This window comes from Cinclus cinclus, chromosome Z (genome assembly GCF_963662255.1).
Source record: "Cinclus cinclus chromosome Z, bCinCin1.1, whole genome shotgun sequence".
NCBI classification, from domain to species: Eukaryota; Metazoa; Chordata; class Aves; order Passeriformes; family Cinclidae; genus Cinclus; species Cinclus cinclus.
The window spans coordinates 24,965,551-24,986,350 of NC_085084.1; the positions used below are offsets into that span (position 1 = coordinate 24,965,551).

General features: G+C 39.0%; 1 protein-coding gene across 2 annotated transcripts in view; it reads left to right on the plus strand.

The window, feature by feature from the left end:
- MCC (MCC regulator of WNT signaling pathway) overlaps nt 1-20,800 on the plus strand; it is a 179,931-nt gene that overhangs the window by 150,935 nt on the left and 8,196 nt on the right. For both annotated transcript variants that reach the window (XM_062513152.1, XM_062513153.1), the window contains 6 exons: nt 402-498; nt 1,368-1,374; nt 2,767-2,950; nt 9,498-9,732; nt 15,895-16,101; nt 17,018-17,115. In XM_062513152.1, the coding sequence (XP_062369136.1) occupies nt 402-498; nt 1,368-1,374; nt 2,767-2,950; nt 9,498-9,732; nt 15,895-16,101; nt 17,018-17,115 (828 nt within the window). The remainder of the gene's footprint in view (nt 1-401; nt 499-1,367; nt 1,375-2,766; nt 2,951-9,497; nt 9,733-15,894; nt 16,102-17,017; nt 17,116-20,800) is intronic.

Below are 20,800 nucleotides of genomic sequence, written 5' to 3' on the forward strand. Positions count from 1 at the left end.
TTGTGTAGTATAATTATATTGTAGAGTATAGAATATTGTATGTTGTATATTAAGAAGGTCTGGGAAAAGTTTCTCAAAGGGATCATCTTGACCACTATTTGTATTGTCACGTGTTTAAAACATGCTTTGGAGCCTCCTTTATTTCAGGTCACTCTCTTATCTTGTTACATTACTTGAGGCCAGCCTGGCACTGTTATGAGAATGGGGAGACTGCTGAATGCTTGTGATAGAAGCTATGTCTTCTATATGTGTATAATGTTATTTAATATCCCTGCTGCTATACAAGTAGTACAGAATCATGCATTTAATCGGATATCTCTTTGTTTGCAATTGCTCCTGCAGGTATTGTTCTTCTTTAAATTGCAGTTAATACATTGTGTGTGTTTTGTTTCCCCTTTCAGTGAACAGTGCATAGAAGCATATGAGCTGCTGTTAGCATTGGCAGAAAGTGAGCAGAGTCTCATTCTTGGACAATTCAGAGCTGCAGGTGTTGGTTCTGTTGGTAAGATGTCAATTAATCACTTAATTTAAGGTTTTTTTGGCATGTCAGTTAGCATAAGAATTGGTTGTAATGGTGGATCATGTCATGACCCATTACTTAAGAATACTCTCCAGTCATTTCTTGTTTTTAAACTATTTAAATTATTTTACACACCCCAAAAATAGGGGGAAAATGCAAGAGAGAAATTTAAATTCACCTGTGTATGCTGTCATGAGGAGATGCCTCTTCTGGCAGGGGTGAGGTTGTTGTAGGCATGCAGCTGTACAGAGTGGAATAATTAAACAGTACTTGTGAGCACAGGTGGCTTAGGGCCATAAAGCTGTGTTAGTTGCAAGTCCAGATTCAGTAAGATTGATTCCCCAGAAACGGTCTGTGAAAAACTGGGATTAAAATTGTACAAAGGTAGCACTGAGTAGTTACGAATTAAAAAAAAGTAAAAGGCTGTCATTTTTCACCCTGTTTTATCTTTGCTTTGGAATTTTAAAGGATTCTATCTTCTGTTCATCCTTTATGTCCTGTGGTTATTTAATATTAATAATTATTATATTGACTATAAATATTTAATATTTATTTTGTGGTTAGTTAATCCTGTGGTTTTTTTAATATGCTGCCTGCCAAGTGATAGAACAAGCCACTATCACAGGTACAGTACAGTTCAGAAATTCGGAGCTTGACACTTCTGCTGGCTCCAAATCTTCTGATGGAAAGAGGTGATTACACAATGAAATTCCAGTAGTTAGTAGTTCCATTCCTTTTATTGATAGGAGAAGGCAGTCATAATAATCTTCAAGTAGAAAGAAGCATTCAGGAGAGAGAATAGCTCTTCATACTGTGCTGAGGAATAGCAAGTGCCTGGTGTGTTAAGAGTGCTGGTTTTTCTTTAGAGGGATGTATGAGATTTTCTTCACCTTTCTCCAAACTCTGTTCATTCCTTTCCACAATGTGCTAGGGAGCTTTTCTCAGCTGACAGGAAACAGTGAGTAGCAATAGTAATAGGCTTGGATTTTCTATTCCTGTGGTAGAAAGAAATCTTATAAGGGAGAAATACTTCAGGTTTGTGGAAGGTTTCATCTGAGGTGCATTTTATGGAAGAGACTGTAGTTAAATTTTTATGTATGTGTCTGTCTCCAGCTCTTAATTATGGTATTATCAGTTACAGCCCTGAGAAAGAAATAGTGCAAATTTCCCATTACACAGTACAGCATGGAGGAAGTTGTGTATGGTTTATCTACCTTTACTTCATTATGAAATTTGATTAACATACCTAGATAAAATAACAGATTTTTGGTTTGAAGGTCAGTCAAGCTTCAACATCTGTGAGTTGAAAATTCATGCAAGTTGCATCACTTAAATTCAGCATATCCAGCTTCTCTTAACAGAACATTCACCCTTCCTTTCATCCTCATTATTCTAGTGCCTGCACTTCACTCAGCAAGTGTGAAGTACAGGTAATTGACTTGAAAAAGGATTAAATGAAAATCCAACACAGAGCAAGCTGTTACATTTTGCTAAAGAATGAATAAATGGTAGCTTAATCTCCAAATAAGTTCGTAGATTTTTTGTGTAACCAATAACGTGTCTTAATTCAATGACTTGACTGCAGCTGGAAGACTAGGAGTAGTGACCGTGGTGGTTTCAGTCCTGCTTCTCCTGAAGCTTACCAGCTACACAGGTGCTGTGTAACCACTAAAAATTATAGCAATGCAATAAACCAGGACTAGTTTTCTTTTGGCTAAGTATGCATGACTATAAAATGTGAGAGGCTGCTTCTGAGCAGCAGGGCACTTCTTCTGTCTGGCCAGGTAGCCTGTAAGAAGGTGAGGCAAACCATCAGGCTTGAGGTCAAAGTGCCTGTGAGGAGAAGCTCTGGAGACGACTACACTGTGAAATCACACTGCACTGAGCCACACCAAGTGTGAAACCACACTGAGCTTTTCTTTCCAGTGTGTTCGTAATTTGAGCATCCAAACCTAATGTTAATGCAGAATACACGCCATTATAAACAAATAAGCTATAATCCTATCTCACTTAAGACATGTTGCCATCACTTAAGACATGAGCAACAAGTGCCTGGAGCTTGTGACTGGGAGTGGGGTATGTTCAGGCCAGTATCCCAGTTATCACTGATGCTCACAGGGCAATGAAGTTGCTTTTACCTCACATATTGGTAATATAATGTCACTGTCTTGGCATAAACTGAGAGTGAATAGAAGGATCTCTTGCCTTAATTTCTGTCTCTGAAACATTGTTTGCTTGAAAACTAGGGGACCAGACGGGTGATGAAAATGTCACACAGATGCTTAAGAGAGCTCATGACTGCAGGAAGACAGCTGAGAATGCAGCAAAAGCCTTGCTGATGAAGCTGGATGGGAGCTGTGGGGGAGCCTATGCAGTCACAGGCTGTAGCGTGCAGCCCTGGGAAAGCCTGTCCTCCAACAGCCACACCAGGTAACTGCAACTCTTTTCTCTCCTAATTGCCTAATCTTTGATTCCAGACAAAAAGTTATGTTCTATAGTACTTGCTGAGCTTCCTCCCCTCACCTCAGTTCTTTTGGCTTCTATGCTCTTATTTATTCATGCCTCAGTGGTCTAATTGTCTTTGGGCTTTGAGAAACTCCAGCCAAGAAGAGTTTTGGATAAATTTTTTGCATGGGTGTCTCAGAACTTTGATCTTCCTCATAAAGGGCAAAACCAGTACATTTGTTTTACTACAGTGACTTTCTTGCTGTTTTGTTGGAACTCAAATTATGTACTTGTTACTCATATCTATTGTATGCAGACAGCATGGATGTGTGGAGAACCAGAGATCTGAATCAGGCTTTCACTGGCGTTTTGGAGTGCTCAAGAATTGTTTTCCAAATGTTGCAAATCTAGCCATTCTGTTTTAAACCATTTCCTTTCCCTTCTCCTTCCTTACCCTTTTCACTCCTCCAAATTCTTCTTTCCCATCCTGTTCTTTTCACTGAGGGCATGGAATAGATTTGATTCTTCCAGGAAAGACTAGATATTGCAGTTTTTCTGAAGACCTATAAAATAATGGAACATAGATGAGCTATTGTTGCAGAAGTGTTCCAGTTCAAATATTTCTGCCAGCAGCTTCATCTTGAGTTTTTGCCTGCCTGTGGTGTAACTGTACTCTTCAGTAAATATGCGTGCTTGTGTATGGATGCAAATTTGGCAAGTGTCCTGGATAAGTATAGATGAACATTTTTCTCTTTAAAAGTTATTTTTGTTTCTCAGATTTGCTCTGAAACTTCATTTTAATTCAGTTTTCTAGCCAGTTCTTTATTCAAATGCTGTCATTTTTTTGACACTTCAGAAGTTTATTTTAGTACTGTATTATTTCCTCTTCTTGCTGATGCCTCCTCTAAAGGATCTTATTTCCTGCCATATGACTGGCAGGGAATAGCTAAAAAGTGAGCAAAAAGGTAATCTGAGGGAACAGGGTCCTAATGTGAGGTGAAGAGTTTATTCAGAGTTTTCTGGTGCACTCTCAGTGCAAGAAAGCTGTGTCTTTACATAGAAATGATTGTGACAGCATCTGTGCTAGTAGAAAACTGATCACATTTCATACCAAAAGCATTTAAATCAGGCTTGGAAAGAAATTACATGAAGCTGTTTCTTGTTTCAACTTGGCTTGCTATGTCTTCAGCTATATCTACACCTGTATGTGAACATATTGTCTGTGTCTGCATGTAGTGACACCTCTACCTAAGCCAAGCTTGTTTCCCATTCTGTTGTTTGAAAGGGTCATTTTCAGTTTTTCAGAATTGCCTCAGTGTTTTTTTACCTTGTGAGATGTGTGGCATGTAGTCAAGGCATAGTAATTTTTTTTTCTTGAAAACAGGCAGTTTCCAGTACTGACAGAGAAGGGGTGGGGGGAGGGGAGGGCGGGGGCAGCAGAGAGGGATTGTTACTGTTTCAGTGTTTGCTTTCCTATACTTGCTCTGAAAGTGTTTGGTAGGAATGTAATCTCTACAACCCTTGCTTTCTCTAGCAGAATTTTTGGGAGGATAAGAGTCTGTCTTTGTGTGTGTGTTCATTGGTGGTCAGCTGGACCTGTGTGTATGTGTCCATATAAGGTGTTGGCTCAGTAGATAGTTTCAGCAGAGTTATGTTTAAAGTGGCATAGGATTTAAAATTTCATCAGGATAAACTATGCCATGAATGAAAATGCAAATGTAATGTTCTTACTTGAAAGAGATGTTTTAGCTTAAGCCATTATTATTGCCATATTTTTTTCTGGTGTGGAGCAGCATACTATGCTGAATGAGATAACTTATGTTCCACATATATTAAAAAAAATTGAAGTTATCTCTCACCCAGAGGGCACACAGCAAGTCAGGAATTTGTGACATGGGCACCCTGATCTGATGGTCACTTTCAGGTTGTTGTCCCTTTCCCTTCTCCCATGCCCAAAATAATTTATCTTTGCCTAAGCATACATATCAGTGAAAACATTTTTGAAAATTCAACTTGTCCAGAAAATATACATCTTCTCTTCTTTTCTTTTGTTGTATTCGAGTGACATATGCTTAGAGGTGTTTTCAGATGTTTTCTTCTGTGAACCCTGTCACAAAAGAGAGGAATCCTTTCTTCAGTTTACAGACACATGATATTGTGCCAGCCGTTTGACGGAAAATTTGTCTTGGTTTAAAAGGCATACACTTCTCTATGTTTATATCACAGAACCACAGAATCCTCAAGTTTTGAAGATACCTTCAAGGTCATCCAGTCCAGCCATCACCCCAGCACCACCATAACCACCCCAAAAGCTTATCCCCAAGTGCCACATCCAGATACCCCTTGAACACTTCTTGGGATGGTGACTTCACTGACTCTCTGGGCAACTTATTCCAATGCCTGACCGTTCTTGTCAGTGAAAATTTTTTTCTAATACCTAATCTGAACCTGCTCTAGCACAATTTAAGGTCATTTCCTCTCTGAGTGAGTGCTGTGTGAACCACCCACCTCTTGGGGACTACACTGAAACAATTTTTACAGTATTCAGTTGAAACAAACTTTGAATCTGCTAAACTCTTTTTTTCTTGCCTTGGATGTTTCAGTGTTGCAGGCTTTTAGTTGCAGATACCTACTGCTACCTTTTCCCTTTGAAACTAAATTAATTAAGTGGTAGTGGGATGATAAAAACTGTCCTTTGCTGAGACTTGTGACAAAGGACTAATTCTCCCTGTTGTCTGAAATCCTGTAGAATATGGATTTAAAGTGAAATTGTTGATGCAACTTGGGCTGTGAAGTTTCACAAGAAATTCTGAATGTCAAATCACTGAACACACTGAGAGTAAGTGCTTGATGAGCCATTAGTGACTGGTGGTAAAAGACTGTAAAGAGGAACAAGTAAAATGAAAATGGCAATGAAAGAGCATCTGAATTCATTAGACTGGCAGCAGCACAATAATGTTGCCAATTCAATTTTTGAAAATAGGAATTGGTTTGCAATATAGTTGAAAGTCATAATTATTTTAAATGGACAGAAACTAAATATAGAACATACTCTGCCAACAAGGTTTAACTGATAGCACCTTTGGAAGGAAACAAAAGGGAAGAAACCGGATTGTAACACTGACTGAAAATGGTGTATTTTATTCCCTGCTGTGCTAGTAAGCCCAACCTTACACATCTGGTCCGTTATAGGCAAAGACAATTCATTTCAGTAGCATGCAGTGTCATAAAATATCTCAACTCAGTCAACAGTAGGAATATATCTCTCATCAGAACCATCTCAGGTTTCAGATAAGTTGGTGACAGGTAAGATTATCTTGGCTGAGGCATGCAAACGAGTTATTTGGAAATGTGCAAATAGATATCTCAGTGTTATCTGTGTAGCACTGTTGCTGAACTGAAGCAGTCTCGAAAGCAGGGCAGTTAACCAAAGGCTCTCATTTTAGCTGTTGTTTGTACTTTGCCTGGTTCGGGTATTTTTCAGTTCTCAGGAAGTTACTGCCTTCTGGCATTGTGCTGTACCAGTTCTCAAACCACAATGTTCAGCTAGAAAGAAGGTGTTTGGCCCATGTTTACCGTGGATCATGCATTCTTTAAAGCATGAGGTCATGTGCAGGTGTTCAGTCAAGTTCATGGATTCAGTTCTCACAGTGTTAATCTTCAGTTCTACCACCTGTATTATCCAGACCATTGCTTAATTGCAAATATATTATTGATTTTTAGCAGATAAAATGATGCTCATATAGGGTTTTATGGATAAATGTTTGTAGTGTGCTGAAACTACTCACAGAGAAGCACTGCTGGAATCCTCTTTCATATCCATCCACTGCATTTTGTACACACTCATGCCAGCAAATAAGACTGACATTATGCTGCGCCTGCCCACACATTTTCCACAAACTGTATATGAAAATTATTTTGACATCACCCAGGAATGACATCATCATAAAAGACTCAAGGAATGAAGCAAGTGTGAAGAACATTTCTCTTCTCTTGTTCTGATACAGCATCTGTGAGAATGGGCAGATTGATGTTGTATTCCCTCCAGCTGTGATGAAACTGTGATCTTTTCTCTGTCCTTACCTAAACACTTGAGAAATGAGGAACTGCTCATCTTTTCCAACAGTTTCCTGTGGTTTTTGGATGGAAGCATTATGCTATAAAAGTTTTCCTTTGTCCTGATTGCTGTTCAGAAGGAGAGCAATATCAGAAATTCAGGTTGAAGTGCTCACCAGCTGTCATCCCTTGAGAAGAGCAGTACTGGACCAGCACTGTGGCTGTGGACGACTGTTTGGTGAGGTTCTTGGGGCAGCACACCCTGGCAGAGTTGCTGGCGAGATCAGAAACACTGCAGTGCTGTTTCTGTCCCTTCTACCCCAGCTGCTTCCAGTCTTCAGGGTGGGGATGTGCTGCTGAATGCAGGGGTAGGGTGAAGGTTGCTGAGCTCCCCATAACTTCTTAAAAAAAAAAATCTAGAAGAGGAAAAGCAGCTTGCTAGCAAATCACCGGAGGAGCCAGCTCAGCTGCATACTGGCAGGCAGCCAGGACTGAAGTAAAAGCAACCTGAGTATCATTGGCAACAGCCCAGACTGCCTTCCTCAGTTTGGACTGCACTCCCCCTGTGTATATGTCCATAGCTGTACATCTTTAAGGGCCAAAATATGTGAATATGCATGGAGTATGAAGTCCAGCTCACTGTAACAATAAACTTTCAGCATTTTTTTTGTTCAAGTTTCATTTGTAGCAGGAGGGCTAGGTTTTCTTTTCAAGCAAAAACTGAGATGAGGTCTCTTTGTCTCAGGATTTGAAGACTTTTAAATCTGTCCTTCCTCCAACAACAGCTATTTTACATTTAATCCAGAAAAGCTCTGCAGTTGCAGTCTTTGGGTGCTGAGGAGGAAACTTACAACATGACTCAGGTACAGAATTAAGTAGTTTTGACATTGTCTATCCTCATTATTTTTATATAAATTCAGAAAGATGCCCTTAGGCTCAGTGAAGCAGGATTTATTAAGTGTTTCACTATTTTCTAATCAAGAAACAGTTTGAGCAAAAACTTGTTTCAGTCTCAGAGAGTTTCTATGTGTAAAGGTACTGAGTGCTCTTAAGCTCCGCTGCAGAAGAAAGTGTATGAAAACAAAAGCAAAGACTAATTTACAGTTGTGTTGACTATGGCAGGCACCTCTTATCCCTCAGAGGAGGGAATAATGTGAAATTAACATAGAAGTGTAGTAAAGAACTGTAATGTGATATTTCATGAGGGGGAAGGATTTTGAGAAATCTTCGTAGACCTGCCAATTCTCTGTCTTCTCCAGGGCTGTGCTTGGAATTTGTGGGAAGAAGAGCAATTATTTGAAGCACTTTAAAATCAATTTAGCTTTAGCTAAGTAGAACCAAAGGAAAGAGAAAAATCAAGCCCGTCTTGGTAGGCTTCTGCTTTGTACATGCATAGTACATTTTGGCTCTCTAAGCAGTTAGCAGTTGGGAGTTTTTTTCTTAGTACAAAAATGTTGAATAGCAGTGCAGTTTGATACAGAAAGTGATTTATTCCCCTGCTGATAACTGAGATCATCTAGCATTCCAGACAGGCACAGTTAATGGATGACTTATCCTCCACCCAGCAGCCTAATACAGGTTCTCAGGAGACAGCAGGCAGTTTTGAGTGAGGCTACAGAAACAACATGGCATTTTATTTTCCTTCTAGTGTTATTGCAACTATATTCAGCCCAGGAATGCTACAGCTGTGTCAGTCATTGGCATGCATGGAGGTGGGTAGGTAGGTTCAGCTACCATTGTTCTAATTACATTGTTACCCCTTTCTGCCATTTCTGTGTAAACACTTACAGGGCATCTTATACTCACTTATTCAGAAGATACACCAAGTCTTTCATGATGATGTTTTGTTAGAAGTTCTGCTACTCTATTGGTTAGTTTTAAATCAGTCTTGCCCTGTAGGAATACTGAGGAGTACACCTTCACATAAACTGAAAGTTCTCCTGGTATCTGCCCGTGGAATTTTGATCAGGTTGATTCCTAAAAGTTTAAGTATCTGAGGTGATGTCTGTATGGTCATCAGCAGAGACAGATCAAGTCTGGCTTCATTCTTTTTTCTTTGCAGATGCTTCTTCTTGAAGATGAAGACTCAGTGTCCGAGCACCTTGCTGTGCTGTATTATTGCTAAGAAGTCTTAAGTAACTTTTTTTTTTTAATTAAAAAACAAACCACTTTTTTCCTTTTTTTCAGAAGACACCACTTCAGATAAAGTAATTCAGTTAGACATCACTAAATATCTGGCTTTGCAGAGAAGTTGTAACATGATTCAATTTTCTCATGCAGCTTAGAGAATTAATTTCTTTTCTGAATTTGTCACACCTTGCATTTCAAGGTCCAGTCCATGTTACATCTGTGTCCTTTCTATGAACCTTTAAGAAAGACTCAGATGTGTTGATGAAGTATTTGGAGGGTGTTTGATGTAAAAATTAAGATTGTGTTTCAAATGTATTTTTTCTAATTCCATTGCTTCTCTTTCCAGTACTACTAGCTCAACGGCAAGCAGTTGTGACACAGAGTTTACGAAGGAGGATGAGCAGCGGCTGAAGGATTACATCCAGCAGCTGAAAAACGACAGGGCAGCAGTGAAACTGACAATGCTGGAGCTGGAAAGCGTCCACATTGATCCTCTTAGTTATGATGTTAAGCCACGTGGAGACAGCCAGAGGCTGGACCTGGAAAATGCAGTCCTGATGCAGGAACTTATGGCAATGAAGGTATTTTATTCATAACCAAGAGGGGAGTTGCTCTGCTAGCATTGCCTGTGTGTCACAAAACATACACAGTCACACACATGGGAGGCTTTGATAGTGTTCACTGGGTAATACAGGGTAATTTCATTGTAACATATAATCTGGATTTAAAATCCAGTAGTCAGAAAGTGACAGAAGACAGTGCATTAACAGTCAGGAGCTATGTGTGTTCTGAATTAGGAGAACTTAATCTGTGTCTCTAAACTTGGAATGCTCTTCTTGATAAACCAGATGCTCTCTCTCTGAGAGATATGGCAGCTGAATTGCTCGAGGACAGCCAAAAACCATGATTCAGCACTTCCCAAGAGACAGTTCATTACTTATGAGCTTGCAAATGTACATCATGAATATTTGTGATCTGAAGCAGAATAAATTCGGCTGCTTTTAATATTGTTGTGGGAGGAGGAATGATCTGTCAGATGTCATCCCTAACACTTTCTGGCAGTTGGTCTCAACTCCTGCGCTGTTCTAGGCATTGTGTTGCAATCTGTAGTGCAGTCCACAGTCTGATCAAAGAGTAGGGTATGTAATAACTTGCTTTAACAGAGGGTTTTGGGGAAAACCCTGGTTTATATATCCAGCTCTAAAGATGTGATCTAGAAAAGATGATCTTTACTGCACAGGTGTAGAGCTTATACAATTTTAAGTCTGTCTTCTGTATTGCTTTTGAGAGGTGAACTAAAATATAGGAACATACCAAAGGCAATAGAAGGCTATGTCTGCATTCCAGATTTGTCTGGTTTTAGTTCACTTTAATTTCTGTATTTTAGCGAGTGCTGATTTAGCCAACGAATTGCAGACATGTCTAGTGATGGTATAGAGTGGGACAGCAAATTCTAATAGTTTCATAAGCTTCTAAGGTTATAGATCTTTATTCAGATGTGCTGCTTCTGGCTAAGTAGTAGACTGGTGATGATAATTTTGTTCTTAGTGGTGCTGCTTTTCCATGACGACAGATACAGTTTTGCAATAATGCATTCATTATTCACAGTCCAGAAAAGACTGCTTGCTAGGGAGATGTAAAATTATGTTACTTGTTTGAAAAAAAATTGGAGCCAACAGCAGTATATTCTAAAGTATGCAAGATGTACTGTAAAATGTTGGTAGATAATTAATGTGTATTTCAGATAGCACACTTCCTTCTGTTTTTTTGAATCCAAATCTTACCTGAAATCTCTTGTACGCCATTCTTACCTCTGTTTTTAAATTTTAACTTATTTTAATTAATTTTCCTAATATTATTTAAATGTAAAGGTACGGGCAAACTGCAGAGCTGTATCCCTTGTAAGTAGTGCCCTGGCCTTCCCTGACTGTCAGAAATACTAGCAGCATATCATAGTTTCTCCTACACTTCTGAGTGCTTTTTGTTCACACAACGGTCATCTAACTTGTTTTTGACACACAGCATCCATTTGACCGGATCTGGCCCATTGGGTTTTCACTGCAGGAATTGCCTGTAGAAGAAGATTGTTTTCTTCTTGATTGGGTTGTGTGTAGTGCATATGGAGTAGACACACTTTTTGCATAGGTGTCTGAAGTTACCTGCAGCCCTTTGTAGTACAGAGAAACTGACAATACTGTTATTCATTGTAATTTCTTGTACTTGGCTGGAATTCACAGCTGTGGGAAAACCTTATGTTTCTGAAAGAGACATTATGAAAACTCACATTTGTCAAATGTGTAACCTATCAGCATCCATGGTTGTTGCTCAGATCTGCATTACACCTCCGCATCTGTTTGCCAAGCTGGAACAGAGTTGAACCTAAGGTCAGGACTCATTTTGCCTGAGTATATTTTTATATCAGTTATTTGAAACACATATCTTACACAGAACAGTACATGTATCTGCCTCCTTCTGAGACAAATGGGGAATTTAGGTTTCCTTACAGTATTTTATTTAACTTGAAGCAGATGGACTGCAGAAGACTTCATTGTTTAGCATTCTAAGTTTGTTCTCTCCCTTCTATATTCTTAGCGAGGGTGATAAAGCTGGACCAAGCTACTCAACGATTTCCTGCATTGCTGTGTCTTACAATCTCCTACTGTCTTCCCAAAACTTTGTTTTGTGTTGGAATCTCTGCCCATCTTTTGGCACCTTCCATTTTTGATTTCCAGTAAAAACTGATCACCTCCAATTGGTTTGAAATACCTTTAAAACAGTCATTCTTCATTACTAATTAGAAAGACATTTGAGGGTTGTTTCTCTGCTGCCTTGTTTATTACTGTTCTTTTACTGATCCAGAGCATATGACATAGTTGTCTGTTACGTGAGGTCGTGAGGTCATTGGTTGGAGACAGAAAAACGAACTTCAAAGATCATGAGAAAAAACAGCATGTTTTATTGTTCCCAGCCTTCTTATAGAGGGGGTTTGAACTTCCTGAATTAAGACAGCTGATAGGTTGGGATCTCAGACTGCCCAGCTCTCTGACCAGTGAAGCATCTGCGACATAGGATGGAACATCACTGAATGAAATCTCTGTTTAGGTTTGAATATATCCTGTCATTGTTCACCTAAGCCCTGTTTATTGAACAAGGCTAGCCAAACTGGGTTTCTTACTTATGACCAAATTATTTGCCCAGCTACAGACTGGCTGTGCTGTGACAGTTGTCTGCCAGTACTCCTATAAAATTCAATTCTTTGCTTCAAGCAATAATTAACCATGTTTCCAAATACATTTTCATCAGTGATTTGTCATCATTCAGTGGTCTTGCTTTAAGGTCAGTTGTTGTCATGCCCCAGTTAGCAAGGAGATTACTTCTGATGGGTGTAAATAATTCTTGGTTTACAGCCTTTCTCCATTGCAAAAGGACTTAGTCTGGATAAGAAGTCTCAGCTTTCTATACTGACAGATTTTCCTCTTTTTTGTACAAGTGTTCATAATGTTGTTCATGGTGTGCTTTGAAACTACAGTCTCTGGGTAGAAAATGTTAAGAATTCCATTGTCCACCTTTGCTATAGCCCCTCATTCTTTTACAGATTTGTGTAGTGAAATACAGTTAGCTGGAGCTGTGACATTTATCTGCTCTGATCTTTATTTTAATTCTGAAGGCCGTTACATCCCACCTTGTTTACTGTGCTTCTCCTGGAGTTGTGATTTTTTGGGACTTAAAAACTTTTCGCAACATTGGAGTCCTACATGACCAAACTGAATACAAATTTTGATTTTGAGAATTCTTTGGTGTTTCTGATAATTTTGAATCAGTTTTTAATTTTCACTCAAGTTTTTGCCCAAAATCAGGGTTACAGTATGACTTCAAGTACAAAATATCCCTCAGTTTTCAATTAGTTATTCCCAAAATAACTGCTGGATTTGATACCTGCAGGTTGTGAATTTTCTTGGGTTGTCTAAATCTTCTGCAGTCCCCTAGAAGAGGGACACTTGCTACCTCCTCCTTCAGGGTTTCATTTAGTGAATGCCATTTGTGCTCACACTCTGAAGATTCAGCTGTGTTAAACTGCAAAAATGCTTCACAGCAACCTGTAGCTGGAAGAAAAGGGAAATAGTAAATATACAAAAGTGACACTGTCATTTCTATTAAATTTAGGTACAGTCTTTAGAAAATGTATTTTCATGGAAAAAAAAGTGCTGCATATTGACTGTCTGAGCAAAGCTGAACTACTTGAATTTTCCCAAAACGGCTGCTGCCAGTCTGCTTCACACATTGCGTAGGTCCACACCACAATTCTCAATTGCAGTTTGAATTTTTAACCATCTTCTGCCCTTCAATTCCCTCCTGTTCCTTCTCTGTGAGCCTCTGTAAGACATTGGCTGACACAAGCTTTTTAACTTTCCTCTGCTTTGTTTTTTCTTCTTTACTTCCAAGTCACATTGTTTTAACGTGAGAAAAGTAACTTATGGGAGGTGCATGATATTTCTTCTGGGACAGGATGCAAACTGATGAATGAATATATGATGATCTAAGCTTACTGTCTTCATAAACAAAGGAGTTAAATATTGATCCTCATTTTTTAATGGATATATTTGATATACTGGATATATTAAAATAAGTTAAAATTATGAAAATAAAATAAGTTAAAACCTTTGCATAATGAGAAAAACCTGTTCCACAGATTCACTGTAGTAGTGGATAAATTCACCTTTTTACTTTAGGAAATACTTGTTCCTTATTTTTGGGCTGAATTTGCCTGGCTTCATCTTCTAGACAGGAAAGATCTTGTCATGACCATCCCACACAGACAGCCATAAGTATCTTTTATTCATATAAGTGTCAAAATACTCTGTTCAAATTACTTCTCAACCTTCACTAAGAAGGCTTAGTAGATTAATGGTTTTAAAAGTAGAGGCTTAAGAAGTTAACATGAATATACTTGAGTATATCAGAACATCCAGTTCAACTCCTCTAACAAAATATCCCCATCATTATTTATCAATATTATTTCCATTTTTTACTGTTGACAGAGGCAATTAATGGTAAGTTTGTCTAACAACTACATTTGTGTAAACCACATTGAATGAAACTGGTGCTTCTAACCTTCAGTTTACATACAAGCTGATGAATAAATCAACAACTTTAAAGCTCATAAAAACCTTTCCAAACCCCTTGGGGTTTTTAAGATATGGATTTTATTTTTGCATGGTTGGTGATTCTCAATAAGGCAGTGATTACCTGTGATGGTTGTAACTGTGATACAACTGTGTGCACTGCTTACATCTAATCCAGACAGCAGATTTTTGGTGGGAACATAGATTCCCTTCAACATAAAAAGTTGGTCTAAATATGTGTAAAGATTTGTTTCTGTATAACCTGTGTTAGTAATGGCCATAATATATGAACAGCATTGTTTTTGAATAATAAAGCTAAATACTTAACACTATTTTTGTGGTTAGAATTATTTTTTTTTTCAATAAATAGTGACTTATTCCTAGGCTGGCCATACAATGAGAAACTTCTGTCTTTCAGAGGTGGTTACACAGTGAACAAGTCTGGAACAGAAATGTAATGCAGAAAATGTCTGCATGAGCTTTACTAAGTGACCTAGGGCAAGGCAAGCTAAACAGTGGAAACATGATTCTAGGTTTTTTTGTTTGTTTGTTGGGTTTTGGTTTTGGTGTTTGTTTTTTGTTTGTGTTTGTTTTTGTTTTGGCAGTCTTTTGATTGCTTAGTGGTGATTTTAAGCACATAATGTGAATTATGTATTACTACTATCTCTGTAACGGTTTTGTGGATATTGGGTTTTTCTGGGTATATAAAATAGCTAGGCATTTTGTACAAGAAAGATTTCTGAAGTGCTGTTAATCACAAAGAGCCTTCTGGTTCAGGAATAACCCATCATTTGCTTTTCACAGGAGTCTTGGAGCATGTGCTGAAAGAAGGGTCATTGCACTCATGCCTTGCTCTTAAACTTCTGCCCAGCCACTGTCAGATAGATGTTAAGCATCAGAGCAGTGGAAGAATTGCACACAAGAAGCTCTCAGAGCTGAGCTTCTTTCTATCAAGTACCAGTGTCTATCCTCTGTGGATTGTATTTAGGGAAGAATGTGAGTGCATTTTTCTGTCAAACTCAAGTTGTGTGTACTTGGGATTCTGGCAACCAAGAGGAGGGAAATTACTAATGGACATCTGAGGGTGTCATACTCTGTCTGAAATAATTCATTCTACCACAGAGGCTGGTATTACAAGGCAGGAATATGTAACCTTAAGTGCTGTTCTGGTTTCTGAAACCCCCTTCCACTGTAATGAGATTAATTCTTGCATATCAATAATAAACTGAAATCTTGCTTTTAGGAACATGTTTCACAAAGTCATACACTTCTGCTTTTAAGACAGTGGTGTCTGAAGAACCAGAACCAGAGAAAAGTAGAACCAGAGAAAGTACAGCAGCTGTGGCAATTGCCTCAGATCCCTGATAGTCTAACTAGTTTTGAGCTGATTCCCGAAGATGATAAAGGGATGGCACAATTCGTCATACTCAGACTGAGGATATACAGGTCTTTTGACAAATACACAATGGGATTATAAAAAGTCATCTGGATGCTGATTGTTTTCTCAGTGAAAGGAATACTTAGGTTATAAGAGTGGATGAAAATCTTGTTTAACCTCATCTTCCTTTAGGTACCTAGTCCCATAAAGCAGTATGCAATAATACAGTGTTTCTTCAACAGGAAGAGATGGCAGAGCTCAAGGCACAGCTTTACCTGCTGGAGAAGGAGAAGAAGGCTTTGGAATTAAAGCTGAGCACTCGAGAGGCCCAGGAGCAGGCCTACCTTGTCCATATTGAGCACTTGAAGTCTGAAGTGGAAGAACAAAAAGAGCAGAGAAGAAGGTCTCTCAGCTCAACCAGTAGCGGAAGCAAAGACAAACTGGGCAAGGTCAGGAGTCAAGCGTTTCCAAAGTTGTAAACATGATTAATTAAACTCCTACCATCCTTGTTGCAGTCTTTAGCTTATTAATCATTCTCCCCTTTTGTCTGTATGCAGATCTGTTCTCTCTATCCCAGTTGTTAGGTGGTTCCTTCCATGGTCTAACCTGAGGACTTTGCAGAATTGGTGTTAAACGTGGGCTAAAATTAGGGTGTTTTGAGTACCACAAGGCCAGTCATGCCAGACATACAAGTTGAGCATGTGTATTGCCGGATACTGGTAACACTGGGAGTCTAAAAAATATGCCATCCTCCCATAAACACAAAACATGACAACATTAGCACTCATTTCTATGCAGTATTTAGAGCATTGTAATGACAGTCTCTTCAAGTCAGACTAATAATTTGAGAATGAAGACTCTTCTCCCCTTAATGCAAAATAAACTGATTTCTGCATTTGCAGTAATAATTCGCATTAAGAAATGAATATTTTGGAAAACTTTATTTTGTCATATTTTAGTGCTGTGTCCCCGGAAAATGTCAATAGTGTATTTAAAAACAAAAACCAAGAGATACATCTTGCTTGCTCCTGACAATGCATCATCTGAATGTCTTGATCCCATTGCTTCTTTGTTTGATATATGGTCTCAAAAGAAATATAAGGAAGGCTTGTGGACGTTTTGCACACAGGAGCAGAATTCTGCAAGTCAGTGAGCTGTGGTGGTTTAAAAAAACATTTAGAGATATTTGTGGCTATTGATCTGTTTAGTCCATTCCTTGGTATGTTGATACTGCCATGTTGCTGTAGCATTATATTGTTTATTTCACCTTCATTTTAAAAGTAGCTGTGAGCTAAGAGGCTTTCAGAATTTTCCCATTAAGATGGTCAGTAATTTCTAATGAGGTGGCTTTTCCTCCTTTCTCAGGAATGCAGTGATGGCACCACAACACCACTAACACTCGCTGAGCTGAGACCATACAGTGAGAGTGAAGTGACTGCTGAGCTGACAAATGCACTCAGGAGGTAAGCACAGCTTCCCTCACCAGGGGCAGGACTTGTCCAGTGGGTACAAAGAAAGGTCTAAACCTTCACTCTAACCCTGAAGTGATTTGAAGAGTGAGCACAGATTTATCCTGCGAGAAATAAAACTAACAAAGTCCATTTAATTTTCCCTTCTCTCCTGCTGTTGTTCTTTAGCTGCTTTCACATGGTGCTCAACTCCATTCTCAAGGTTCTCTAAAATTCAGTGGAATTTTGGAAATAAACACTCAAAATGGCAGTAATGACCACATTCAGGCAAGAATATAAGACATAAAACAGTGACATGACACATTTCTTTGTGTGCATAAAGAAAACCTTTAGTGAAGACAGGATTTGAAGTGTAGTCTTTGGTTAAGAAGATTGGCCCCAGGTTAGAATTTGGGTAGGAGTTATGGGACTGGAAATTGCAGGCATTTTGATGACTCAGATGCTCAGTTTTTCTCCTGAGTACATAAGTGGAGCCACAATTCAATTACAAATGACATTCTGTGAGGTATTAGCTTTCCAGTGGGAGAGAAAATTGATGTTTTGACAAATGTCTTTTATCAACAGCCAGGTTTTAAGCCTAAGCGTTCAGTGCAGTTATATATACATTAGCTAGATACTTGTTTGTGCAGCAGTTTTTCCTGCACCAGCTATGTGGTAAAGTTAATGACAAAGAAATTCATAATTTTTATAATGGTTTCAGTACTTGTTTCCACCTTTTACAAGATACTGTCTGGTATCTAATCTGGTTCTTATATTCAGAACCTGTCCAAAATGCTGTTAAGAACTTTGGCTGAGAAGAGTGTGTTTTGCTTACTGGTGTTTGTACCTTATCTGACGGTGGAATGTCCTTTAAGCCAGCTGTGGTGTTTCATTCCTGAGGTGTTTTTTTTTTTTCATAGGTGTAAGGAGTGGTGTGCCTAGGGACATTTAACCTTGAAAGGCATTATGTAAAAATGTAAGATCATTGCCATGGCACAATCAAAACATCTCATACCATTTACCTAGCAGTATGGCAGTTGCTGAGTACTTAGTTTGCATGAGGCAGGAAACAAAATTCAGTTGGTAAAATAATCAAAATGGTCACTTCTGTGTGGGTGGATAAAACCCATCAACAAAGTAGTTTACATAAACACTGCAAAGAGCCATTGGCCTCCCCTGTATCCCCCACATTGCAGTCCTGGTGTGAGCTGCTCCACCAGCATTTTCTCCCTTCACTCAAGCTGCTGCTTCTTCCTGCTTTTGTTATTTGCTCCTGGATTTCAAGAAGATGCCAATGACCTTCGTTAGCAGAGGTTTGAGTATAGTCATGAAATGTTTTTTGTTGTCAGCATGTGGTTCGCTGAAAACACAGAGAAAACAACTTTGCTTTATCTACTAGGCCTTAAGTTGATTAGCATGGATTTCCAACCAAGGGCCTCACAAGTACAGTTTGTCAGGCAGAAATGGAGAAAAAGAATAATCAGATTAAACTGTAGATTAAACTTGTGAAAGCTCTCTGTGTAATGGAAATACGGCTACACTAAATGTGATTGCTGCTACCAGTGGGGCTCAAGCACAATTCCTGCAAGCTGTGTGGACAGGGTATTTTTCTCCCTAATCAGTGTGCCAGCCAGATCAGGCTGAATGCTTAGCCCTCTCTACCCTAAACTCTTGTCTCTGCAAGTCAGTTGAAGATCTGTCTAGCACATGGAGAAGGCTTACTGCAACCTGTTTCACAGCTATGCTAAAAATACCAGAAATCTCTTAACTTCTCTTCTGGATAAATGGGCCCTCAAATACCACAGTGATGTTTAGACCATCACAAATCCACAGAAGAATTCTGAAAATTATCAAAGTCTGTTCTTCTCTGTGAATGCATTCTCCTCATTGGCCAAAGAAGTGGACCAGAATACAAAATTAAAAGGATTTGTCCCAGTAACTGTGTTTGCTGAGGAGTTGGGGGGGACACATGAAACAAGTGCATATCACACTCTGTGGTCCATAGAGAGTATTTAAATGCTGATGTTCAGGAGTGTTTCAGGGCTAGTTACAATTGGTGCTTTTGTCCAGCAATTGGTCCTCCCTGTTGTTTCTCCAGGCAGTAGACACTGGTGCAGGTGACAACAGCTGCAAGGATAGGGGCAGAAATCCCTTTGTTTTTGAGTCTCTTTATCAGAGCATGTGATACCAATCAGCAGCCCTGATTGGTATCCCTGTCCTGTCCTCATCCTGTCATTACAGATACTAAAGCTCTGGCTGCTCCCCACCTCTGCTACTTTCTCCTCCTGTCCTTCTGCTGCTGTTAAATTGCCACATTCTTCTCAGTTAATTGAAACAAAGTGAAACCCAAATAAAACAGCAGGACATAGTTACAGTTTGGGTTTTGGTATAGTTTGGAAGCATTTATTTGCTCATAGTCTGCAAATAGCCATGCAGCAGAACAATTTCATCCAAAGAATCAGGCTGGCTTCTCTCTGCAGATGTGTGGATAGTTTTGTAAATCTGGAATCCAGTAGCATGTAGGCTTTTGTTGGTAATGCCCATCAGCAGAAATTCAAAGCAGAAGCAGTTCTTCATGTGTTGTGTCCTAACATATTTGTTCTAGAACAGCCCAGGATTTCCTGTAGAAGTGCTCAGCATTAAAACCCCTGTTACCAGCTTTTTACAGAATTCACTTGACTTTTTACATGGTTATTATCCTAACTGGGAGAAATGTAAATTCTCTAATCCTATGCTGTTAAAGTTACACCTAGGTTAACTAATTTCTTGCAGGTGTTGCAGGCCAAGCTCAGTAATTCAGAAACATCTTGCTCCAGTCAGGAGCAGATGTAAACACTTTCTGCCGGTGCCTTTAAGTTTTTTTTTTCCCCTCTCTCTTTTCTTTATGAAATTATGTGCTTTGAAGGACACAAAGCCTCTTCTTTCTCAAGTCTGACGCATGCATAACCAAGCTTCTTGGCAGGAAGTACCTTATTCTTGTGAGAGCAGAAATGTGTTCTCAGCAGCCTCATGGCCTGGTGCTGACACCTTGATGATTGTGCCAGAGGCCAGTTTTATAAGACAAGATCTGGTTGAATACTCTGAAATCAGACATGTAATGCAGTCTCTGAAGGAAGACCTTAAATGAGTTCTATTCCTTTCTGGTTTGTTCTGCTCTACTGGGGCGGGGAACACTATACATTATCTGCGTGAGTTTGTAACTCAGTAGACACATACCAGGTTATGCATTAATGCAGGTAAATGCATTACAGGTGGCAGGATGGAGGCAGTAAGAATTCCATCTTGCTGTAGAAGGCTGATATAATGATGATAGAACTGATGTTTTCTTCTATTAAGTTCTTCCATTCTGTGAAAAATTGCCAGGCTGGCAAGACAGAAACTTCTTCCTCCCCCTAGATTTTGCTACAAATGCTTTGATCATTGAGGTCCTCCTGTGGTCTCTGCTTGTGTATTTCCAGCTGCTGACAGTTTTTTCTGTTTATGTAGAGCTGTATTTTATTCATGTATTTAGAGAATAATTTGTAAATCATTAAAATGCTTTGCTAGGAAGGATCTAGCAGTACTAGGCAAGGACCATGGCCAGCAAAACACTTTGTAACTAGACTGACTATTCAGACCTCAGCTGCATCATCATTTGATTATTATTATCATTATCATTTGATTAAATTATGATCCTTGATAGTTGTGCAGGGATACAAGA